Here is a 27450-nt window from a genome sequence, read left to right as displayed (position 1 = left end):
AGCTGGTTACGTTGGTTGGGAGGTCGGCACATGACCTGGGTCGGCCTCATCGGGCAGCTCGTCACCACTGCGTACTGTTGGCTGGTTGCCGGATCATCCTTTTATACCTCTTGCCTGGTACAGAAACAGCTCCTTTACTTATAAATGAATGTATTCTCTCTTAATTTTCAATACATTGGGAATGCGGATACAACTTTTTGTCATGTTTCTTCTTTCCAAAAATACAAGTGCCATTCCTTATTCCTTCACTTTACTGTTGGTTCGACTTTCGTGAGATGAGATGCAAATTTACCTTTCTCTAATTTGCCCAGATCCCTTTCATATTCAATTAATTAGTTCTCGATTAATATAAAATTATAAAGGCTCAAAAGTAAATAATTAATTGAAGATCTCATTTGGTGCACAGTTCACTTACATATTGATTAATACTCAACATAAAATTGGTAACAATATATTTTGTGTTAATCCATGCATAGAAAAAACATTATTTTTTTTTAAATTCCGTAATTAGAAGAGAAGAGAGAGTAGGAGGAAAAGAAGGAAGGAAAAAAATGGAGGGAGAATGTGTGCAGATATTGACAGGAGGCGTTAGAGTAGAAATGAGGGTATTGGAGTGAAGAAAAATAAGGAGGGATAAAGACTAGATGAAGGTAATGGAGTGATGGCAGGAAGAGTAGTAGAGGGAGTGAAGAAGAGTAGAAGAGGGGATGACAAGGAGGGGAAGGGGAAAAGAGGGATTGAGAAAGAGGAAGATTAGACGAGAGAAAGAGTAGAGGAGGGAGTGAGGGAGAATAGGAGAGGTTCACTAGGTATCGCCTGTCACAACAGGATCAGGTAGCAGCCCACGTGACTTTGTGTATGTAAGCCACGCTTCATGCCATGCCCTACACCACCCGCTATAGGCTATATCAACCACCCACATTCCCCAACCACTCACAGTACCCGCTATACCAACCACCCACACTAGTGACACTACCCACTATACCTGCCACCCACAGTACCTGCTGACTACCCGAAAATCTGACGCGCCTGCTGCGCAACTTCATTACGGACCGCAGAGCCAAAATCAAGATGCAAGAACATTTTGGAGAAGAATTCTCACTATCGAGCGGCGTGCCTCAGGGCTCTTGTCTCTCACCAACCCTTGACACACTCTACACGGCTGACCTGCCACCCCCAATCGTCGGCAGCGAGTACGTCATGTATGCCGACGATGTAACACAGATCGTCACTTGCCCAGGAAGGTCCACAGCAAGGATGGCGCGACTCACTGCTCGGGCAATAGAGGAGATCTCGGAGTATGAAAATGAATGGAAAATAAAAACAAACATAACGAAATTCGAGGTCATACCCATAGCCAAATTCAAGCCGGCGCCATTGATGATCGACGATGAAGAGATTGAGTACTCTAAACAAGGCAGGTTGCTTGGCCTCATCATCTCTCGGACGGGCATCATTCCCCACGTGAAGGACAGACTAAATAAAGCCTAAGTCGCCGCAGCCAAATTAAAACGTTTTAAGCTGATGCCAGAGAAGATACAAGTCCACCTGTACAAGGCGCTGGTGAGGCCTGTGTTGGAGTACCCATCTATACCACTCGTCACACTCGGGAAGACTAGACTACAACAACTACAGAGCTTCCAAAACAAGTGTTTGAGATCAGCCAGTGGCCAAGCGCCACCCTACCAGGAGACAGTGGAAACCATCCACCTAAGAAATAAAACAGAGGCCCTCAACGTCAGGTTCCATCGCCTAGGGAAGAAGGTTTGGGACAAGCTCCTGGACGACCCTCACAGCCCAGACCACCTACGCGGGGAAGACATCAACGGAGGGAGACCCCACGCCTGGTGGCCCCGGAGTCTGCCCGCACTAACAACCCAACCCGCGACCCATCTATGTCCGCCACAGTGATCCACCTTAGATTAAAACTTAGATGATATAAGTTCACATTTAACAAGTCACAATCTAGTGAGTCCATAACGTAATACAGTATAAGATTTTAATAAACTTGTAATTGTAAAACCAATCTAGTCATTGTCTACTAAAATAACCATTGTGCAACCTCATCCTAAATCCTAGGTTAGCTTAGTTAGCCAACAAACTCTGTAATATGTAAAACAAGGGGTGTCGTCCCCCTTTGTTTAACTTATTAAACTTCTTTTCCAACCTTTCCCCCCCACGACTATATGTTGTGACTTCTCTATTCCTCATGTCTGGCTGTGCCTTGAGCCCCAGCATGCCTTCCATTCATTCCCCACCTTAACCTAAAAAAAAAAAAAACTATACCCACCCTAAGATACCCGCTAGGACGCCACCCCCAATCCTCTACCCGCTGCCCATTACGCTATACCCCTATAATAGTACCACCCCACCTAGAGACACTACCCGCTATACCTGCCACCCACTGTACCTGCTGAACCTACCACCCATAGTACACCCAGATCACACGGTAATGCAGAGGAAACAACACAAGCTCCTGCGGGACTTGAAGCAGAAGAGGGAGGAGTCAAGGAAGAACAGGGACGAATTGTACATAAGTTCTCCTCCCAGGGGAGGTAGTGGGAAGCAAGAATGTGCCGACACAGAAGGCCAGGGCAGCAGTGCACCTCCACCCGCTCCTAACCCTCACCCGGAGGCGGCACCAGCCCCGCCTACCCGGACAGGAGGAGCGAGCGCCGTGTAAACAATCCCATTTCTAACCACCCTGCAAAATACAGTGTATAGCAATGCTGCAGCTTCTGAGAATGGGGGGGTGGGGGCGGGGTTACTGCTGAAACAGAGACGTTACCGAGAACAAATTCACCGAAACTGAATGTGTGCACTAATACTGACACGTTTCTCGTAGAGGATTTTTGAAACACTACTGGTACCAACCAGATGGTAGCCAGGTGTTGTAGAACTGTTGTGCAAGAACAGAGAATCGACCCAGAGGAATGTGAGTTCAGCATTGCTGGATATGACTCATTACGAACCTTTCTCCAAGAAACTTTTGCAAAAAGGAATTGTGATTTATCTATGCTAAACCAAGACCTTAGGAGCCAGCCAGGCGAGGGTACAGGGAGGGATTGTTTTAATCAAGTGGTGTAAAAATTAAATTAAAGAGAGGACTTACTTATCATTTGGAATTATCTACAGATCCCCAAACTGTGGCCCACTAAATCAAAGGAACTTAAGAACCTTAATAAACTATGACAATGCTCAACCCTAGCCACTCCATATGTGGGGGACTTTAACTATGGCGACATCGACTGGAAGAAACAGAGTCCACCCCGAATGACTTGAGACAACCTGCTACTCTTTTGTAGAAACTCTGAGAGATAGTACAACATGTTTGAATTGACACATGAGAGGGGAACAAACACTTAAGCCACTTTACCTCATCATAACAAGCGAGAAGGGTATATGGTGGCCAAGCTAATTTACCTTGCCCCATTTGGCACCAGTCACCCATATAGTGTTGTCATTCTGATTTAACTGTTACCTGGTTCAGGATAAAGGCCAGGCCAAGGTGCAAATATTACAAGGGAAATTACAATGGGATGAGGAAGAAGAAGAAGAGATATGAGGGGGGTATCAACTGGCCTGACCCATTTAGGTACAAGAACGCAGACACTACTCTGAATGTCATGACTGATAAGTGACATTTGATCGATAAATATATACCTAGACCAAACCCAGTGCTTCTAGGAATAGAGGGACCCCTACACATGAACCATGCAGCGGTCGACAAAATTTGAAAACCAGAAATTCAGAGCGTGGGTTGGGTCAAACGATAAACAAGACAGGAGGGGATGTGGCACAGAGCCGAAACCAATCAAAGATAGGTATAGAAGAGGGCTGAAAAGGAGTTCAGGGCTGGTTTACCCAAGCGGTCAGAAGTCAAACCGAGCGTTTTACCGCTATGCAAAGTCGGAAGTGAAAACGGTAGGGAGTATCAGACCTGAGGCTGGTGGATGGTAGTTACGCAGATTACAGCCAGGATAAAGCTGAGGCATTGAACAGCTTCTTTTCCTCGGTGTTCTAAGAGAGGTGCAACTAACCTTCCTGTGCTTGAGTTCAGACAGTTCGACACAGCACTGACCCACATTGTGTTCACAGAAGGGTATTAGAAATAAACAATCATTTAGCTCCAATAAAAGTGCAGCTGTTTGTGGTACATCCTAGAGTGCTAAGAGAGTTGTGCAACGAGCTTGCAGAGTCCCTAAGTCCTGTTTGTTAATGCCTGGATGTGAACCACCGTGATTTACTGAAATGAATGGAAAGTGAAGCACGCCGCAGTTACTATCTTCAGGAGGGCGATCGTCACTCGAACAACTATAGACCGATGAGCCTGACCAGCATAATATGTAAAGTGCTTGAGAGTATTATCCCAGAGATGCCGCAATGAGTTTCTAATACGAAGTAACCTTGTAAGGTTGCTGCTTACGGGTTTAAATGCAGGGGCGCTCCTGCTTAACACAACTGCTCAAAGGTATTGGATATTTGGACCCATATTCTGGAATGGGTGAGTAATATCGACAATATTCCTGGATTTTAGGAGCTTTTTGACAGTGTACCCACGAAAGGCGCGAAAATCAAACTGGAAGTACGGAATTCGAAATGTCTAGCGTGGATAGAAGACTTTCTACATGACCATAAGCAGTGTGTATTAATTAATAGCACGAAATCGTCATCCGTACCTGTGGGGTAGCACAGGGCAGTGTATTGGGCCCGCTGTTGTTTGTTTGTTTCATAAGTGACATGCCTGACGTTGTACACTCCTCCATACAAATGTTTGCCGATGCCACCAAGTTATTTCGGGAAATTAAGAACCAAACGGACTGTGAAGAGCTGCAGAAGGACCTCTGTGGGCTCCAGGAATGGTCGAAGAAATGGCTGCTGAGATTCAATGTCACGAAGTGTAAGAGGATGCACCTGGGGCGTACCAACGGTAAGGAGGCGTATCATATGTCCCAACGGGATGAAGAAACGGCAAGAGGCTATTAATAAGTCGACACAACCTGTGACGTCAGGGAACGGATGTTGGGGGTAGAGTGTTTGGAAGACGAGAGACGGGAGAGCCATATTTGTACTTCATTCCTACAACGCAGTGAGGGATAAGAGATATTATACTGTGGTGGGTTGAAGACTTGAAGCAGAAGGCTGTGATTATCGTGATACTCTTAGTGATGCAATGGAGAGATTGCGGGTATCTGTTCATCTTGATTCTCTCTCTCTCTTTCTCTTTCTCCCTCTCATTGTTATGACCCTGTTGAGCAAACTGACTGTTCCATCTGTCTGTTTACAAATACTTAAGAGGGTTGAGAGTGGTAAAGCGAGTGACAGCATAATCACGGCAGCAATTGTGGACATGACACACGACACATCCCCTGACGCTTCTTATTTGCTTGAAAGTTTAGAACAGAAGGTGGACGTTGCAACATCGGCATACATACTGGTGCAGCCGTTATTATGCCCTTCATTCAAACTTAATCTTGTCATCAGACCTAAAAATACGAGGCAAACTATTTTTTCAACGTCATTAGGTATCTGCATTTCCAATGCGTGTTATCATTTAGATTCTAAATTTTAGAAGGTTAAAGACATGCAGGGAGATAATTCAACGGTGGTGGGATGCGGGGAATTTAAGATGGGTCGGACAAGGATTATAGTGTTAGTGTCGCATTTTAAATGTTTGGAGAAGCGAACAGACGGCTTGGCTTGAAAGGGACGTGGGTTGATGGTATGAATGTCGTCGGAACATTAACTAACTATTATAATATGATTCAAATGGGGAGAGGGAAGATTCAAAGCAACGGAGGGAACTTGGAAATGAAAGCCTGATAATATGTATGGTCCACCCTAAATAGGATGAGTGTGGCACCCTTGTTATTGTTAATGCTTTCTCGGTGGTGTTTACCCCAACCATAATTTTCCCTCAGAATAATAAAGATGATATCGGCATTTTAGAAAGCCAAATATTATAAAAAGAATGCTGCAAAATACGCTGAACAATGTCGGGTCTTTGACCTAGGTTCTAGGGCAATAAATTTTTTTGTGGGGGCTTGAGGAAGAATTACAGTTGTGATGATAACTAACGACTAGGGAGGATTGTTAGTGTAGCTAACAACAATTATACACTGGAAGTGCTATATCAACAAAGTACACAAAGTACAGTATGTCACAGTACTCACTTACATGGGATGTTACGCCTACACATTGGAATGGCATGATGATAATGTAATACTTGTAACATAGTAAAGTATCACAATACATTGAGGCAGTACGCTATTTAATTAGGCAGACACAGTACAATAATACAGAATACAGACACAGTGAGGCACTCTACATAGGCACATACACAATGAGAGGCTCAGGGTGAAGGCGGGGGTGGTAGCAAGGACATCAGCGCGCCACAAGTGGGGCATGATAAGGAAGTAACCGCTGGCTGTACGGGCACCACCACCACTGTCACCATCGCCATGATAGGCGTTCTCACCCTTTTGCCTCTTTGACATAGGCGGTACAATAGCACAATAACAGCCGTATTAATAAGTATGATGATTGTAATTTGACACTCAGTAGGTAGTAGGCAGCTATCAAACAGGGAGGTACTTCCGCCTGGTATCACGAAAATTGTGACCAAGTCCCAGGGTCATGATCTGACTGACTTTGTCTCATTTACACACAATTGCAGTCTCAATTGTTTCTCTTACTTTGACCACACAACATACAGTTTATCAATGTTGATCTGCTTAATTTTTGTGTGTATTTATTTATGGTTCACCGATGTGGGTAGGTGACCTGTGCCTGGATGGACAAATCCCCGTAAAAAAAGAAAACGATCCACGGGCATCACCATCAGCACGTATAGGTGCCTTCATCACCTCACCGCTGACCTGATGGTACTATAATGGCATAGGAAGTAGTGTGACGCACATGCTGGTATTCTCATCATCTGTGCTGTACTTTGGTATGTCAGGACCATGGTGCAGTATCCCATCAACCATACATTGTTACCCATTATACTATTTGATGGTCCTTCTTCGGTCTCCTGCAAAGTATGGGTACCTGATACTCACTTCTAACTTACGAGATGTTAGATTGTAACTTACGAGATGTTGGCTTTTAAGTTATGAAGTTTTGGCTTATTACTTACAAGGTCTTGGCTTCTAACTTAAGAGATATTAGTTTCTCTGTTAGGAGAATTTTGTGCCTAACTTACAAAATGCTGGCTTTTAACTGCTAAGGTGTTGATTCTTAACGTACGAAATGTTTGCTCTAAATTATAATGGTGTTGGATATCAGCCGTGTTAATTTTCAGCAGCTAGGAGACACGACACAAATAGAATAATTACTGCATCGCTGTGAACTGATGTAGTCTATTACCTCCAAGGCAACAGATGGTTTAACTAGTCTCACGTGGCTGTTCTCATTTCATTTCCTTTATGTCTAAAATTATATCACTCTCATAGCCTTCTCACCCTCGGGTATATGTGGCACAAGCAGTATACTGTTAGTAACACCGCAGGTTGACATGTAAACAAATGAGTTTTAGAGATAGTCTTTCGATTTTACCTTATAATACAAGGTTATAGGACTATTTTGTTTTATTGTACTGCTGTAACTCCGTGGAAATAAACACATAGCTATACGGTAAAGTTGATTCCATTTAAGATAATTTTTTTTTATAAAAAAAAACTATATTACTTCGGTAACATTTCGGTTAGGTTATATAGCTTAGTATGGATGCTATTCATATGTAACTTATATTATCATGTATTATCACGATCGAAAATTTGAGACATTTGGTTTATTGATAAGTATAGTTACTGTGCATACAATTGTGTACATCGATATTTACCTAATCTAACCCCCCCCCCCCTTCCTTGCCATTCCTATCACAATCATCTTAAGAGTTAACATAACCCAACCTTAACGATGAAAGTCTCATGAACATAGCGTACATAATCTATCGTCCATCGTAAAGCACATATTACAGAGAGTAATAGTTGTATACAGGCAGTGCAGAGTTTGACAATTCTGTGTGATAATAGAAAGAAGTAAACTTAGGTTTAATTCGCTATTGGTGCATCTCCACTTTCACCCGCTATATTAACCCCGACAATCTACTAACTTGGATCATATGGTTGTAATGTACAGCAACCACAACTTTCAACCACTGTTGCTACATCGTACTTGTTGATAGAACAGAACTATGTATTCTTGCAAGACCTTTCTGGGTCCGCACTAATAATAATCCTAAGTATGAGGAGGCATCGGATCTTGGCTTTATCGGAGCCACGCTACTTTTCAGGTAAACAGAGTATACGCGGGACGATTTTTAAATGAGCGGGTTCCAAAGGCCTCTGCTTCCTGAAAAAAGCCCTCTAAAGTACAGGATTTCGGGAAAGCGGTTCCTGACGCTTCCCCGCGGAACACCTAGTGTTGAGGGTAGCAGTGGGAGAGCAGATGGCAGCCTCACCACTTCTCACAGAACCACGTGTCTTCAGCCATTCCTAAAAGTTAGGGGTCGGCTTTACGGATCAGTCACTTCTCTCTCTTTTTTCTGATCCTCCTCCTCATTTGCCTGTAGTAAGTACACCACTCTATCATCAAATAAATAACATAGTCAACAGAATCATCTGTAAGTTTCATAATTAAACCATCATCTATTAAGATGGGGTGCTTTGTGCACGACCGTACGCTTACACAAACAATTGGGTGTCTGAATATGCAATCTAACACAAACATTCTTATGCTTAAATACGCACTTCCACGCACAAACAGACGAGCTTCAATGTTCCTAAATACACACTCCCGCGTACAAATAAGCATTCTTGCACCTCCATACGTACTCCCATGCTAAAACAAACAATCAAGTACCTAAATATGCACTCCCATACACACACAAACACTTTTGCATCTAATTACGCATTGCCACAAACAGACACCACTAGTACCTAATATTCTCTCCCACACTAACTGATACGTACTCTCACACACACTCATGTACGTAATTACGCACCCAAACACTCATGTAGCTACATACGCACCCTCCTGCGCACACACACACACGTACACAAGCTAGTGGGCGTTTATGAACCTAATACGCACTCCCACACAACTACAACACTCGTGTGCCTAAATACGTACTCCCACGCCCGAGTGTAACATAAGCGCTTGCGACAAGTGCTAGCAAGTGGCGTTAGAAATTATTGTGTACAGAATTGGTCACGTAATTTCGGTGATGACGTCAGGGGAAGAGCCAGTCTGTCAAGTACCCGAGAATATATGACTCTTGAGCAAGTGAGAGCAAGCAATGACTGAGAGAAAAAGACAAGACTGGGGGAGTAATATACAGTAGATAGACGTGACTGACAGACACAAAGACATGACTCATAGACATGCCTCATAGTGGTGGGCGATACCAAGGATTTTGATTCGATACGATGCCAAGTATTTTTCAGTTCAGTATCGGTGGTATCGATTACCGATACCAAATACTTGTGTAGTCAGTATCGGTTGTTTTGAGTACTTTACAGCAAAAGGACTGAATGTGAATAAATGAATGAATAAGGTGTAATTATTTTTATTTTTGCAGAGCCTCTTGCATGTAGTAAAATGTAGCATACATAAAAAAATGAATAAAGAATATATATGATTTGGGTATTTAAATGAAAAGAAAAGAAAAGAGTAAGTAACTAAATTCCAAGAACCTGGAAAATATTTCTTTAAATGGAAATAGTATCACTATGATAAGGGGAAAAAGTCTAGAATATTAAACCAACCTTACTCATTTTGTAGGTAACTGTTTAGAAATAATATCTGACACATTACTTGAATTCTCATCATCGTCAAAATACAGCCACACTGCACTTATTTTTCTAGTAGTAGTAGAAGTCATTGTGACGGGCTACAGACTGTCAGATTAACTAGAGAGGGTATAGTATATCCCTCTCTGGAGAAACCAAAACAGACAGGTACTGTACATTGCAGAACGTTGTAGTTCGGTTTAGTTCCCTCATAGTGTCATACTCGCTGAATTTTTTAATTGCATTTTCGTTGTTATCTATTTCTACAATATTATTAAACTCCTAAGACTATCTTACTGCAATTTACCATTTATTCATTTCAATACACTTACAAGTAAAATTGGGAGTAAGGCAGAAATAACAGATTTCAGCCCCATAACATTATAAATTTTAGATAAGAGTAAATGATTTGTCCATGACTTTTACTTTGACTTGTTTTCATCGCCACTCCCTCAATTTTGGACCAATTAATTTGAAACGTGGCGAGATTTATAGACTTTTGGTTATTACAGCAGCCAAAGTCCCAAAAGCTTGATATAGTATTGGGTTTTTGGTCCATTGTTTGGCCGATATATATAGGGATTAAATACTGTACTGGAATATACATGGGAGTTTAGTACTAGGATAAATAAACTTCCTTTTACCATTTTACAGAGGCCAAAGGGTTGCATGACCTTGTCAGCGTTGGCCCCTTTTTAATAAATAAATTTCATAATCTAATCTCTGACCTTGTCGGCGACACGGTTTTCACCGTTGTCGATAGTTTGCTTCCCCTCTTGTTTTTCACATCCTCTTATATTAAATATGGTTGTTGTGAAAATACTTTATTCTTATCAGCTGTCATGTTTATCATTTACAATTATTTGTTTACTCTTTGATTGTTGACTGTCTGATGAGTAAGTTTGAATTCCACGTGTTGATTAGATTCTTGATTCTCAGAGATTCGCTCATTTGTTTATGTAATTATGGATATAAGAACGCATCTACAGTGTAGTATTTACTCTTAGCGTAATTTGTAAACCACAGTGAGAGATACAAGTAACTCACTATAGAAATGATAAAAACATCACATCACATGATGTTCGATAATACCTCTTGAGGGGACGTGATTGCTGCCCATATCATCATTGGGTATGACTTTGCTTGGGAGATTGGTATCCCCGCATCCCCTGAGCGACGCTCTTGTGCATTATGCAGAAGACCCGACAGCAGCACCCTTATCCACTACCTCCTAAGATGTCCCCACACACAACGCTTCCGTGACGCCTGCTGGACCACCACTCACGACCCCCTGACGGAGACACGATGATCCTCCCCATACTGGCCAGATATTGTGTAAAAAACATTGATTATGTGTTAAAGGAATATCCTTCCTTCCTTAGGTTTTAGTCAGCCCCTTTATAATGTTTATGCTGTATATACTTGTCACACTTGCCAGATGCTTCTGGTGTCATTGTACAGGGGTACCTAGTGACAGCACTAGGATCCCGCTTCCTCTATCAAAGAATAAACAATTGAAATTGAAATTGAAAAATTGAAATACCTCTTGGTAACCTTCACCTCCGGCTGAAGTGTTTCGGGCGATTATAGTGGTCAGTTGCGTTTATCTGTATCTATCTGTGAAAGTACAGTATGTCTGGAGCAAAATTTGAGAACGAAAAGTAACTTCAGTATAATATTCGTAAGTAAGATATTCAGGGGTTCAAAATGACAGTTTGAAAAAGTAACACACAACGTGAATAGTCACCTTCATCGAGGGCTGTCGATAAACTACGCAGGGGAGGGTTAATAGATATTTCCGCTTCCAATACTGTACACATGGCAAATAACTTATTATTATTATTATTTTACGGGGAATAGCCCACCCGGGCACAGGTCATCGACCCACATCGGGGCCTAGGGGGCGAAAAAATATAATAAAATTAATTAAAAAATAGAAAAAGGAAAAGGTTATATTAATCTACACAATACGAAGATACCGGAAAACCAGCTTTTTTAAGTGAGACATCGTATGAGTATGGAAACACAGAAGAAGGCAGATCATTCCCCAGTTTGGCTGTGTGAGGAAAGAAGGTTGTACTACAACGGGTTATTATAGTGTGACCAACATCCACAGATATATGGTGGGCACCGCGGGCAAGACATGTGTTACGAGCCCACGGCCTTGCCGGCGGTACACAAGATGCCAAATCCACCGAACATTGCCCGTTAAAGTACTTGTAAAAGAGAGAGAGTGAAGCAACATTGCGGCGAAGAGAAAGGGAAGAAAATTTGTGAACTAAAGGAGGAGAGTTAATAAGACGAAATGCCTTTGATTCCACCCTATCTAACAGTTGGACAGTCTGAGATTGAAAGATTATATACCCAGAAACCCTTATAATAGTGTGCGTATACTGAACTAGGAAACCTATATTGTTAAAAGGAATTCATGATTAAATCATCACCTTGTTAAGTCGTTCGTGGAAAGTATTCACTGCCAGGAAATATGTGGGGTGCTGTTCTCGTATTTCTGAGAAGTGTGATCTGAGCTGGTTGTATTCCTGTGTGAGGTCTGATTCCCTGATTCCCCGAAGTCATCTTTCGGTCTGATTCTAAAAAATGAACATCTGTGTCCTGACCTCACGAGCGATTAGGATTAAGGTCTTTTTGGGCAGAGAACAATTTGAAATTGAAATTTTCAGTGTTGACCCTGTCACAGCTCAGCATCAGAGACCAATGTTTTTGGCGAGATGGGTCTCTCCTCCCGTTTTAGATGTATGGGAGTGTCTTCACACCTCAGGAGCATTAGACCACCACCTCGTGTTTCAAGAACATCAAAGTATTTTTCTATGTAGTTTTTACGGATACCACGTTTTCCTAACCTTGCATCAAACACTAATTTTTCTAAGTTTTATGAAGTCATTCGTTTTACTGCGTTGGGAGCGCCGTTCCTTGTTGACCGTCGTTAAACTTCTGTCTTTCAGTATTCTTCCCGGACCGAAAGTTTGGGGATACATAGCAATGATGCTGTCCGTCTGTCCGTCCGTCCGTCCGTCCATACGTCCGCCTGTCCGTCCGTTCGTGAGTCCGTCCGTGATAGATTTTGTTCCCACTCGGTAACTCGCCACAGACGTGATGGATTAATTTCAGGATTAGTGTGAGGGCGTAAATTATGGCGGGGTCTTACTGAGCAATACTGGATGTGTTGATAGTTCGGAGACTTCAGAGATCAAGCAAGTATTTCACATAATCACGATTGTCTTATTTTTTATTTCAACTTTTTCTTTATTTTTGGGAACTTTAGAAAATGACGATTGTTGAGGCATCCTACTTAAAATGTTTCATTATTTTTACGGTATATTAAAATTATTACCTGATTACCTGTTGTGTTGATGAAGGATGTAGTTTCTCCTGTTTTTATTGAAAGGTTAGCTCTCTGAGCTATAGACCTGACCTTTGTGAGTGTGTGTGTGTGTGTGTGTGTGTGTGTGTGTGTGTGTGTGTGTGTGTAAGCGATTAGCAAGACTGACGCCCGTATTATTAAACAACGTCTTCCCTAGAAGAGGGTCGTCGTGTTTCAACCCGAGTTTTAAACTAAATGAGTCCTGAAGGACACCGCAGTACAGTACTGAACGGTGTGGTGTGGCGGTAAGATTAACTAATTCCAATAAAAAAAAATAATAATATTGGAATTCGTTAATTTTACCGCCACACCACCCCGTTAAGTACAGTACTGTGGTGTCCTTCAGGACTCATTTAGTTTAAAACTCGGGTTGAAACACGACGACTAACGCCCGTATTATAATACGGGCGTTAGTCCTCGCGAACTCGCAAAAGTAATATAAACTCTCATTAGTCAAACAAGTCGAATGCTATTTTTCCATTACAGTAACTAAGGCAGTTGGTTACACGTGTATCTGAGTCACTCCAATAGCCGAGATATGAGCGATAGTTCAAGTATGCACCATTTTGCGATAGCACCTAACAGTGTGTGTGTGTATTAACGTACTTTTCAGTCAACTCACGCCCCCAGGAGGAGGCGTTGGAGACTTTTCATAATCCTGCATAAGCAAGGGCTCTTGGCAGAAGGATTGGTTACTCAGACAAGTGTTCTAAATTTATACAAATTTTTTGTAGACTTAAGAGTTTACATTCATCCTGAAACAAATTTGTTCGGGACCATAAGCGAAGTGAACCCTGCGCAGAAAGCCCATTGTTGGCGAGATTAATTTACAATGGGAGCCCATTATTCTCATTAAGTAATTGGAAACAGTCGAGGACTTAGTAGATCAAGCCTCTTACAGTGAGATCAGTTATTCATAAGTGTGTGTGTGTGTGTGTGTGTGTGTGTGTGTGTGTGTGTGTGTGTGTAATGGTCAGCATTCTCGCCTCGCAAGCGAGTGGACCCGGGTTCGATTCCCGGGCAGGGTGAAACTATGGGGCCAGTTTCTTTACGCCATTTGCCTCTGTCTACCCAGCAGTAATTGGGAACCTGGATGGTAATCGATTTGCGGATCGTGTACCGGGGTAATGGTTAGCCAGTGCAGTTGGCGAGTTGTCCGGTCTTCTCGGACTATTCCTTGACACTGGGTCACGCAACTCGTTAACTCAGGGTGTGGTTGTTGTGTTGGCAACAGCTTCTATAAAAACAAATTCACGCCTAGGTGGCCCTTGGGCCGGCCATCCTCATACACGAGGGGCAATCATTATTTTATGTGATGTGTGTGAATGTCTATGTATGTATGTACGTGAGTGTGTGTATATGTGTGTGTGTGTGTGTGTGTATGTGTGTGTAAATGTGTGTTACGCTTTGGATTTTTAGTGAATTTGAACGAATCTAATGTTCAGGTAATTTAGATTCATATTGTGACTTCCAGGATAACTTTATGATAATGACTCAGATGGTGATAAGTGTAGGTATCTGAGGTAATGGAAACATTGTAGTAATTGAACAAAAAATACATACTAATGAAAGAACAACAACTTAATCCTAACCTTACTGCACACCTGCAATATATCACCATACAACGCTGCGATACAGTCACCCAGTTACTTGAGCTGAGGAACTGTTTACTGATCTTCTGTAATCCACGACACTTATAAGCCACACAGACTGGCGGCCTCGAAATTTCTCACCAGCAACTTTGCTGGGTACATCCCTCCCTCACCCCACCTCCAGAAACACACAAACGAGGCAATTATTCGGTGGTCAGCACAAGAGAAAAAGAGCAACAAAAGTTATCCGAGGCTTTGTTATATTTCATACAAAGCTTACTCCTTCGTCTTATTCTTGAGCAACAGGAGCCTCCACAGGGATATCTCCTGTCAACTTAGAGGTCTTGGGGTTCGATTCCTGACTAGTTAGGTGTTGTTTATATATTGAAATCAAATCTACGTGTATATATATATATATATATATATATATATATATATATATATATATATATATATATATATATATATATATATATATATATATATATATATATATATATATATATATATATTACTTATAAATGAACAATACAGGGTCACATAACTCAACTGTTATTACACCGAATGTACTGTACTAATGTACCCTTTATATCTATCTATCATATGAATGATCATGATCAGCTAACGGCCCATAGCCTCTTCCAGGAATAAAACATAATGGTGTAATAAATATAACAGGTTGTTGGTTTAAAAAAAACTATTGTGTTAGTCACCTTTAGAATAGACACCGACTCCCCACCCTGAGCTACATAGTACAACCAGCATTCTGGTTATTATTTATTCTTACCAGACACTGTTGTTGGGAATGTTTTCTCATGCTTCCATAATAGGAGTCCTTAACAGCTGGAATTAAATTGAGAAATACTTTGAAGACACATTTAAGCATAAATTGTGCTTTTTAAACAACTAATTTAATATATTAGTAAATGAAGGCGACTCGCGGAAATAAAAAAAAAGGTGATGTTACAAACAATGAAGATATGCATCAGTAAATTATATTTGTGTATGAAGGACTGCAACATAGTTTAGCTTTGGCTGCAGGACTTCCCCCTCAATATCTGGATCAATACCAACCCTTGAAGATATTACTATAGATTTAGGATTAGACTCACATCCGTCACATGTAACCATAAGACTTATAACTTACCATGGTTGAGCGAAGACACAGAAGAGGCGGGCGTGACGCTGCCTACCCCGACGTGTGACGTTGACGAAGGCGGCGTCGGGGGTAACACCTGGCTGTTGGCGATAATGGGCACGGGGGATGCCCCAGAGGTCTTCGAGCTAGGAGTCGGCGACGTCCCTGGTGTTACCGATGTAAGCGTTGGCGTCATTCTTGGTGTTCTGGAGAGGGGCGTTGGGGGGAAGTATGGCTGCCATGGTGCTGCGCGGATTGACGTCGGCGTTCGTGGGCAGCTGAGTGACGTGGGTGTAGGTGAACGACTCAGGGATGTCGGTGTGGGAGGCAAATCTTGGGAGGTGGGCGTTGGTGGAAGGTTGTTATTGTTTGATGTGGAAGAGGGACTTGTTTGTTCTGGGAGAGGATTTGTTTGTTTTGTTGGGGGATTTATTTCTGTAAGCAAAGGATTAGTCGTTCTTGCCAGTTCTGGTGGTGGATTTACCTGTACTGGTTGTGGATTCCTCTGCGCTGGTGGTGAACTGGCCTGAGGTGGTGGGTAATCTGTTTGGGTTGGTGGATTTTCTTTATGGGTTGGTGTGACAACTACTGCGATTGGTAGAGACTCAGTCGATAGTGATGGGTTACTTGTCGATGTGGTTATTTGTGACGGATTTATCTCTGCTGGTGGGCATTCTGCCGACAGTGGTGAAGGATTCGTGGATTCTAATGGGGGATATGTCTGTGATAGCTGTAGGCTGGCCTGTTGTGGTTGAGGGTGTGTCCGTGGTGGGTGTAGACTGGCCTGTTCTGGTTGAGGATGTGTCTGTGGTTGTTGCAGACTGGCCTGTTCTGGTTGAGGATGTGTTTGCGGTTGTTTCAGATTGGCTTGTTCTGGTTGAGGATGTGTCTGCGGTTGTTGCATACTGGCCTGTTCTGGTTGGGGATGTATTTGCGGTGGTTGTAGACTGACTTGTGGTGGTGGGGGCCTACTTGCCAATGATGGGGGAAGAATTTTAGGTGTCGACGGAGGATATTTGTGTTGTGACACGGGTTTCCTGGTTATCGGTGGTGGATTGGTCGGTAGAGCTGGTGGACTTTTCAGTCTTGGTGATGGCTTTGTCGGTAAAGCCGTGGAGTTTGCAGATTCAGCTGGGGACTTTGTTGGTGTAGGAGGAAGAGGTCGTGCTGTTGTTAATACTGGAGGGATGTTAACCTTTGGGGGGCGTACTGCCTTTAGGGCTCTGTTGGGGTTGGCAAGAATGTGATTCGCATTTCGTGGGGATATCTCAGGGGTCACTCCACCAACCTCTGACAGCGTGGGAAGAATCTCTGGCATCACGGGCAGGAGATTTGCAACTTTTGACGGGCGATAACCCGCAGAGGGCCGATAACATGTAGTTGGCCTGAACGGAGGGCGAGGACCTGTTCTTGGAGGTCGGAACGATGAAGGGGGAGGACAGGGCTTGGGAGGTGGATATACGGGGAGGGGCATGGGGATAGGTAGAGCGTTGTGCTGCGCCAAGGCGTAGGATTTCCGTCGCCATTTGTTGTCCTCGATGTCGTCCAGTTCCTCTTGCGTCCGTACCATTGTGCGGCGCATGATGGTCACTGTCCCGGTGAAACTATATATTTACGACTTCAGTTCCCTCATAAATTATAACGCGGGTCACTTTACACTTTCCTAAAATAAGACGTAATTAGAAATGACATTATGAAGCCTATTGCAAGCTATTAGTTCTTAGTTATTCCAGGTAAGTCATAATTTGAATTACGTGTGTGTGTTGCTTTTTGCGGATTTTCTTTATACATACATTGTTTCCCTCGGGTTGTGTTGTGAGTATTGCTATTGGTAACGACACTCGTGTAGTACGGTTGTAAGGCGGGTGAATCCTTCACCATCCATCCGTGCGTGCGTGTGTGGGGGTAAAATGTGTTTCGTTGATTCATGTACAAGTGGGACGAATGTGATATGAGGTTGTATTGTTTCTACGTGCGAGCGTGTAAGTGTATGAATATTGCATAGTTTGAGTAAAAAGTTGTTTCCACGGCTCTTAACTAAATTTTCATTCCATAGCAAAAGAGCGCTTCAGATTTCATACACATACCCTTGTACAAGAGTTCTAGAATCTTTGGGACGCTCACTTTGGAAAGTTTCAACTGTATTGAGATTAAATTCCTTTCACCAAGTGTGTACCACTTTCTCAAGACAATGCCGTCGTTCCTTTTAGCGCAAGTAATATCTCTTTGAGAAACTGGAGCGAACAGACTCTCCGTTACGGTTGAGTTCCTACTTGAGGTGTACCGATGTATCGGTATCGCCGGTATTGGTCTGTTTTTGGAATATCGATATCGGTGGAATTTCGGCCGGTGTATATATATATATATATATATATATATATATATATATATATATATATATATATATATATATATATATATATCATGTAGATATATGATAAATGTGGATATATATATATATATATATATATATATATATATATATATATATATATATATAGTACCGTATATTACTGGTAAAAGGCGGTTACATTAAATTGAGTATACATTGTTTCCACTTTCAAGGAAATTTCCTTATTTTATGGAATTTTGGTGCTCACGAGGAACCTTGTACAGAAATGATAAATCTTACGAAATTCAGAGGAAATTAGGAGTTGGAAATAAAATAAAACCGAGTTTATTTTATTTTCTAATCAAAATATATAGAATCAAATAATGAAAACATCGAAAGAAAATATAATAATTCTGGCAAGTTCTTCCTGTTTCAAAGTCTAAACTGAGCTTCCCATTACTGCATATTCAGGTAGTATACAGAACAGGTTCGCACCAACACCAACTAAAATTAGTGCCTAAACACCACCGCTACCGCCTAACACCACCACTACCGCCTAACACCACCACTACTGCCCCAACACCACCACTACTGCCCCAACACCACCACTTGCCCCAACACCACCACTGCCCCAACACCACCACTACTGCCCCAACACCACCACTACTGCCCCACCACCACCAACACCACCACTACAACACCACCACTACTGCCCCAACACCACCACTACTGCCCCAACACCACCAATACTGCCCCAACACCACCACTACGCCCCACCACCACTACTGCCCCAACACCACCAATACTGCCCCAACACCACCACTATCCCAACACCACCACTGCCCCAACACCACCACTACTGCCCCAACACCACCACTACTGCCCCAACACGCCCCAACACCACCAATACCGCCCCAACACCACCAATACCGCCCCAACACCACCACTACCGTCCCAACACCACCACTACCGCCCCAACACCACCACTACTGCCCCAACACCACCACTACTGCCCCAACACCACCACTACTGCCCCAACATCAACACTCATACCCTGTATCAAAATGTTCACACATCCCTTTCATCCATTATCATATCTTAAAAGTGACGTAAGCATCTGATCTAACAACAGTTTTATACACTATAATGTTAACACAAAAGAGCTGGATGTACCTTGCGAGTATAGTAATAACCCTGACGAGGCGTATTGTTGCCCGTGGCTGCCTCTGGGTAACTGAAAACGTCTAAGCAGCTCTGGTCTCGTCTAAGATCTAATCTGATACAACATACGAGATATTACGATGCGATAAGATATACTCTCTTAACTTTTTACTTCACTATAACTTTTTGATGATGATTTAGTTATAATGTCTTTTGTGCAACTAATAAATTGAGATCAAAAGCTTTCGTTTGAGGGGGGGGGGTAACGAAGCTGCCATGATAAGCTTCCTCAGGCTGCTTTAACAAGTTTATATGTATTGCAAACTAAATCTAAACCGTTTAGCTATGGTATGACTTCTAGGTTCAAGTAAAGTTGTCATAACTTTATTATTCGAGGTCAATAAATGGTCTGCTATTTTCACTGTGTAACTCACGATCTCTTTAGGATTACAAAGACACATAACTAGCGGTATTAATAGCTGCTCTGGTGTAATAACTAATATTCTTGTTGGTGTTGATAGGCTAGAAACATCAACATCTAAATGGTCAGGCTATGGACAGACCTGTTTAAAACTAGAAACTACTACATTATCTGTGAGGACACTGACGCCGATCTGTACAGGGTAGAATATTATAACTTTCGGACTTTAAATCTCAGTTAAGAACAATCTAAGCCAACTAAAACTGTATCATTTATAATGTTTTCTCAGATTTGCTACATTGGTATAATCAGTTGCAATTTTTATTTAAAGAGTAGTCATGTTTATTAAACGGTGTTTATTAAATTAGTGGTTACTTTTATTTAATTAATTTTCCATCTTCATGAATCAGTTGTCACCTTTATTTAATTGCTATAAACAGTAAAAGTGGGTCTCATAGCCATGACTGCCCATTAGGGAGAGTGAAGGTACAGCAGACTGTGTACTAAGCCTTTGGTGCAAAAGGGGGCGAGGCAACCTGGCCAGCATTGCATTCAACCACCCATCCTTCCTTCACCTGCAAAGTTCGTTGCCTAATTACAGCTGGGTGGAGAGAAATCAGATCAGCTACCCTTAGTACAGGAGGCGGGCGTTGTATTCATCAGGCCACTTAACTCTAGATACGTTTTGTTTGTAGCGGCAGTGAGAAAATAAAATTAAGGTAAGCTCTGAGCTTTATCTACTGACAATTGCTGAGTAACCGAATACAATAAAGGTAAAGACTTGGTGTTATTTTGTTGGTGTTTTTGTGGTTCGGTTAAGTCAACCAATGACGTGCGTTGTTACATTCTCACGTACGAGGAATACTTACAGACATCGTTTTTGAATTCGCGTCTAACTTCTCAGGTGATCTGTGACTCCCTCCATCATGTGCTGCAATACAGGATGAAAATCCCACCCGACTAAATCCTACCCCAGAAAATCCCTCCTACATATTACACCAGACAAAATCCCATAGGAAAATTTTGGGACTAAATCTCACCATCAAAATCTCATGTCAGCAGTGTTGATTTAGATCTTAGGGTCATCATTATTATTTTGGCTTCGTGGTTTCGTTTTCAGGGATTTTATCCAATGGCTGAGTTTTGTCCATTAAGTTTTGTCCAGAGTGATTATGTCCTATACTCCTTCACAATATCTCCTGTGAACATTCATACGATAACTGAGAATGAAATCGCCCTTTGGGTGATTAATTATGTCATTGGGATGTACTGAAAGACGAATGAATAAATTATTGCCATGAGGTAGGTGTGCTAATGTTGTGTCAAAGTTTGCTTGTATCATGTTTTGAATGCATCCCGCCACCCAATTGCATACCCCTCCTGACCTGGCTGGTGGATGATCTTCACTCGTGAGGGATTTTTTTTACAATTGTAAATGTAGCGGTTGACCAATTCATTGTCACCCTTGAATAGAATTACCGATATGATTTTACAGCGTAAAAAAAACTGAATATGTATTGAAATCATGTTTTTTTTTAATAATTATCACTTAAAAAACTCTAGATTCCAACTGTTAGAAGTTAGCTTAATTTATGGCGGGTTTTTTCTAAAGAGCTTTGTCGTAAGATCAATTCTTCTCCTTACGGCTGTGAGAACGCATCCAACTTGCTCATTCTAGGGAGGGCAAAACAATGTTTTGCATGACGAAAGAAAAGGTTACATCACCACCACACCTCACTACACCTGCTACTACACCACCACCTCACTACACCACCACACCTCCCTACACCTGCTACAACCGGACAAAGTTGTTTATCACTGACAAACTTTTGCCTTCCATAGACATCAATAATCGCAAACAAACATCGGGCTGCTAACAAGATATCTACCCAGTAATGGACGTTTAGACTGTAAAAGCATCTAGCCAATATCAAACGTCAATCCTCTATTAGTTAATCTTTTCTCTAACGAAACTCTCGCCACTAACACACATTTACACTTTAATAAGACACATCTAAGAAACTCTCGCCATAAACAAACAACGAGTCTATACCATTAAGAAAACTATAGGCACTTACTCACCAATGGAGATTTTCACGCCACCTATCTTAGAGCAAATTTCAAACCTTTGACTACTAATTAACCACTAGTTACATCCACGCCACTAACCTTGAGCCACTTTCTAATATCTGACCACTAACCAACCTAACCTTTGGCCATTAACAAAGCATTAGCTGCTACTGCCCACCAAGTAGCCATTTCCCGTGTCATGTGACAGATGATTAGCCCTCTTCACCGGCACTACTTGACAGTGCCGTCGGGGACCTCCCTTTCAGGCTGTCATGTCAAGGGTGAGGGTGTTGTATGTGGTGGTGTGTGGGGTGAGGGCGTGGGTGGGGGTGTGTGGGTTGGGGATATGTGTGGGGTGAGGGCGTGGGTGGGGGTGTGTGGGGTGGGGATGTGTGTGGTGTGTGTGGGTGTACTGACACCAACTGTTGGACTGGCCATGTTACCTGTATGGACGCCAGTAGACTGCCAAAGCAGCTACTTTACAGTCACCTACCGAATAGTAAACGTAACGCTGGCGGGCAACTGAAAAGGTTTAAGGATAGTCTTAAGACAAACCTGAAAAAAAAGCCAAATCGACCCCCTCACCTGGGAGACGATTATTCAACACCGTAACGCTTGGAGGAGCACCACACGAGAAGGTGTCAATACTTTCGAGTTAGCCCGACTGCATAACGAGTCAGACAAGCCCCAACGCCAGAAAGACTCTGCCGTAGTCCCTCCCGCACTAGATGTAGCCCTCCACACGTGCAACATCTGTGGACGACCATGTCGGTCCCGTATCGGCCTCTCTAGTCACCTCAGAGCTCACCAACAAAAGTGACTTCCTTAATAACTCATATCATTGCCTCATAGCTGGATGATCGTCATAGTCGATTCCGAGTGACAGCAAAGTAGTCGTAGTAGTAGTAGCTAGAGTAGCTACTTATGTAGTAGGTTATTTAATTTTAAGGTAGTAAAATGGCGGCGAAGGTGTGGCTATTGGGGGAGGCTGAGGCCACGTTGGAAAAAAGTATATAGTAGTAGTAGTAGTAGTAGTGTGTGTGTGTGTGTGTGTGTGTGTGTGTGTGTGTGTGTGTGTGTGCGTGTGTAGTCAGCATTTCAGTGTGCGGTGATTATATGGTGAGTCTGTCAGCGTGTGTGTGGTGAGTGCGTTAATGTGTGTTTAGTCTACCAGTATGAGGTGATTGTATCAAAGTGAGATGAGTGTGCCAGTAGAAGTGATTGTGTGTGGTCAGTGTGCCTTTGTCGGGTGAGTATGTGAGGTATGGTGTGTCATTGTGCATCGGTGAGTGTGTGAGGATGTGGAGGGTGCATCATTGTATTACAGGTTATGGTGAGTGTGTGTGTGTGTGGCGAGTGTGTCAGAGTGCGGTGTGGTAGTTATTGTGTGGTGATTTTTTTTTTTGGTCAGTGTATGAGATGATTGATTCAGTGTTTGATGAGTGTGTTTGTGTATGGTTAATCTGTGTTAGAGACTCAGAATATTGTTAGTGTGTCAATGTTTGGGTAATTGTGTTTCAGCGGGTGTACAGTGTGGGGGAGTGTGTATAGGCAAGTATATCAACATACAATGAGTCCGTCTGTTTATTTATAAGTGTATTGAGGCCCTGAAAGTGTTTTTTTTCCCGTAAGTGTAGTGTTTATGACGGTGTGTTTAGGTATGTCAGATGACTCGACAGGACCTGTGTACTACAGTTTGTGGGCCTGGTGCGGGTGAAAGTTGAGCCGGGTGACGGTGTGGAGAACACTTAGCCTCGTCAGATTTCAATGTTGGGTCACCTGCTCTCTCTCTCTCTCTTAATATAGTCAAGTTTTAATTTACTTTCTCCTTTTCTATTTTCTCTCTCCTCCCTCCTCCATCACACCACGCCTCTGATTGTTTTTCTTCCCTTCTCCCCCCACCCAATCATTCTCACTCCCTAGCTCTTCTTCCCTCCTCTCTCATTCTTATACCCTCGCCTACTAACTATCCTTGCCTCTTCTTCCCTCATCGGCGCTTTGTTCTCTCCCTCTCTCTCTGTCCTTTTCTCTCTATCTCTTTACATTTCCACTTAAATTTCTCCCAAGTGCCGTCATACTGTTTTATTCATGACCTGTGACTTCTAGCTCAGACATAATTTACCTGTCTGGCATGCCAATTAACCCGCTTGACCACCTTCATACCTGTACTACCGACCTCTACCACATACTCTGCAGGAATTGTTAGATGTTTGACCATCAGCATTGAGTCTCGGTGATGTTAGGAGTACAATTTCAATTCGGCTGCACCAAGTGAAGACAAACTTATGCCATAGTCAAGGAAGTGTTGTGTCATTATTATCGTGTTCGTCATCGTGGTTGTTGTCGCTAGTATTTAATAAGAGGTATATATGTAATCATGTCCCCAGCTTGTATTGTATGAAGTGAAATATCGTTCTCTCCCTAAGGGCGAGCCTCGTCGACTCCATAATACCCCTGATTTTGGTCACGTCTTCCCCCATAACGCGAGAGATTAATAAGTGTCAGTACAGTACTTCTCGTCCAGTTGTCTTAAAATTTGGCAGGCAAGGCATTGTTTCTGTTACTACTTAAGTCTTCTGTAGGGATGACAGACCTCTTCTTCCCTCTTAATGGATAACAGCCTCTTTCCCCCCCCTTAATGGATAACAGCCTCTTTCCCCCTCTTAATGGATGACAGCCTCTTCCCCCCTCTTAATGGATGACAGCCTCTTCTTCTTTCTTAATGGATGACAGCCTCTTCCCCCTCTTAATGGATGACAGCCTTTTCGTCCCCCTTAATGGATGACAGCCTCTTCTCCCCCTCTTAATGGATGACAGACTCTTCCTCCCTCTTAATGGATGGCAGTCTCTTCCTCCCTCTTAATGGATGACAGTCTCTTTCCCCTTAATGGATGACAGCCTCTTGCCCCCTCTAATGGATGACAGTCTAAGCCTCCTCTTAATGGATGACAGTCTCTTCCTCCCTTAATGGCAGCCTCTTCCTCCTCTTAATGGATGACAGTCTCTTCCTCCCTCTTAATGGATGCCAGTATATTCCTCCCCTGTAATGGATGACAGTCTCTTCCTCCCCCTTAATGGATGACAGCCTATTCCTCCCTCTTAATGGATGACAGTCTCTTCCTCCCTCTTAATGGATGACAGCCTCTTCCCCCCTCTTAATGGAGGACAGCCTCTTCCTCCCCCTTAATGGATGACAGCCTATTCCTCCCTCTTGATAGATGACAGCCTCTTCCCCCCTATTAATGGATGACAGCCTCTTCCCCCTTCTTAATGGATGGCAGTCTCTTCCTTAATGAATGACAGCCTCTTCTCCCTCTTAATGGATGACAGCCTCATTCTCTTCCCTTTTATGTAGCCACTTTCCTTGTATCTATCACACTTGTCATTATTCTCCCCTAAGATACCATCCTTGGGGTAATTGGACAAGTGAGTCCCAAAAGTCCTTAATTACCCATTAGGATTGGGGTCTCATGTGACGTGCAAATCCTCCTCCCTCACCCTCCTTTACCCTACCCCTCACCTTCCTGCCCTATATATATATATATATATATATATATATATATATATATATATATATATATATATATATATATATATATATATATATATATATATATATTACTTTTTCCAACCCCAGGAAGTCCACGTTTCCCCCTTCCTCCCCTAACATCTTCATGCCTCTAGACCAAGTAATGATAACCGTCAAAAACACATTAAAAGCAGTATTTAAGTAGGCATTGTTAAGTGGTAATTATTTAGGTAACACTGAAGTACGTATTGTCTCCGTGGAACGGGGAAAACCTTCAACATTTAATGTACTGTGTTAAGGTTAGAGTGGCAGCCTTTCTCCATGTCTGCACTATATCTGTTTGTGTGTTCTTTAGCTTTGTTTACAGTTTAGCGAATGAAGTGGCATGTGCTTTTAAAGACGTATACACTCACAGTCACAACAAGCAGCAGCAGAAGAGGTGATCACTGATCATACTTATCATCTTTGAAAAACGCACGTGTTTATAAAGCTTCGAAATCGAAAGAAACTACAGTCACAGCATTAATTCTGAAGACACAGAAAATCTGTACTATTGAATTCTGTGCCTAACCAACACAACTTGCAGTCAACGCAACACAACACATTGGAACGCCCCTCAACGCACCTCCAACCTTCACTGAGTATTTTTGAGAACTGTTTGTGTTACAGCGGTAGATAAGGTGTGGTGTTTACAGTTGCCATCAACAAGGTTACCACAACGCAATTATTGTCTTTTCGTCAAGTAAGCTACATACGTTTAACAAAACACAGTGACAGACTAATGTACCGCTTATTTTATATTGGTAACGGCAAAGCGAGTTGTCAAGTGATACGATAATGTTAAATAATAACTTAAAATAGTTAAGGTGCTCGGCGACAGTGGCAGTACCAGCTATGACGTAAGCAGCCCGGTCAGTGTCAGGCAAACTCAACTAAGATTCTCTTATAACAGCAATAATACCACCAATAACAAAGACGATAATAATAAATTATATCAGTATTGATAATATTTGTTTGCAGAAGCGCTCTTCAAATGTGGAATTGCATATACTTTATAGATATTACATTATGGGATGTTGGTTGTACAGCGGTAAGGGGTGTACGGTGTATCTCACCAGTCAGTCAAAGGTTGGAGCCCTGTTGGCCCAGACACACTTGAGAAGGGTGTTATCCAGTGTGACCCTCACTACCAAATATCACAGGTTTTCTCTTGGCGCTCCGGTTACCCCCTGTACTAACACTGGGTAGACCAACCGCCCGAATAAGCTGATAAGTGGTGAAATGATGAATAAATGAATAAATAAAACAAAAAGTGAATCAATAAAAATAAAAGGCGAGTGAATTGCAGACAAACCTGACTGTAACAATGAATTGCACATACCTGACTGTAACAAAAGTTATCCTAATACTACACTTGCACGTGGTTTAAACTTGATGATGCACATTATTACTAAAAAAAAGAAGAGATTATATCAATAATTACTGATATAATAGTTCCAATGAAATGTGAAATTAAATTCCTTTACGACTTCCGCCGGACCCTCTACAAGAAGACAGGCTCGAAGGAATAGTGTAGAATCACTTGAACAGGTGTGAGTGCATCCCGGAACACCTGAGCGAACATCTGTATCACGTCCCCCACCACCACTGCCACCACCATTGCTACTATCATTATTTCCCCTACCACCACCACTAACACCACCAACACCATCACCGCTAACACCATCCCTTACTCCACTGCCACTGCTACAATCACTACTTCCCAGTTTCCCCACCACCACCGCTATCACCACTACTTCTTCCAACTACCACCTCTACCACCACTACTTCCCCCACCACCACCACAAGCGCTATAATTGTCTTCACCAATAAAACGACCACTTCTCCCTTACCATCGTTACAACTATGATAATTATCACCACTTCTATTATTGACTCTCCATCACCATAACCACTTACAATTGTCTCCACTACTACCTACCACCACCATCACCACCACCACAACGGTACAGCCATGACTATCACTACCCCC

General features: G+C 42.5%; 1 protein-coding gene across 5 annotated transcripts in view; it reads right to left on the bottom strand.

The window, feature by feature from the left end:
* The window catches only part of LOC121858339 (solute carrier family 49 member 4 homolog), a 121240-nt gene extending 95171 nt beyond the window's left edge, over positions 1 to 26069 (bottom strand). For 3 of the 5 annotated variants that reach the window (XM_042354735.1, XM_042354738.1, XM_042354739.1), the window contains exons 1-2: positions 25833 to 26062; positions 15916 to 17569 (exon numbers count right to left, since the gene is read on the bottom strand). In XM_042354735.1, coding sequence (XP_042210669.1) covers positions 15916 to 17488 — 1573 coding nt within the window. In that variant the 5' untranslated portion in view covers positions 17489 to 17569; positions 25833 to 26062. Of the gene's footprint in view, positions 1 to 15915; positions 17570 to 25832 lie in introns of all 5 variants that reach the window. The other 2 variants (XM_042354737.1, XM_042354740.1) reach the window with 2 other exon arrangements.
* Positions 26070 to 27450: the final 1381 nt, after the last annotated feature.

The sequence above is a fragment of the Homarus americanus genome, unplaced genomic scaffold (assembly GCF_018991925.1).
Source record: "Homarus americanus isolate GMGI-L3 unplaced genomic scaffold, GMGI_Hamer_2.0 scaffold57980, whole genome shotgun sequence".
NCBI lineage: Eukaryota > Metazoa > Arthropoda > Malacostraca > Decapoda > Nephropidae > Homarus > Homarus americanus.
The sequence above is the reverse complement of the archived record's forward strand: the minus strand, read 5'-3'. Positions and strand labels throughout refer to the sequence as shown.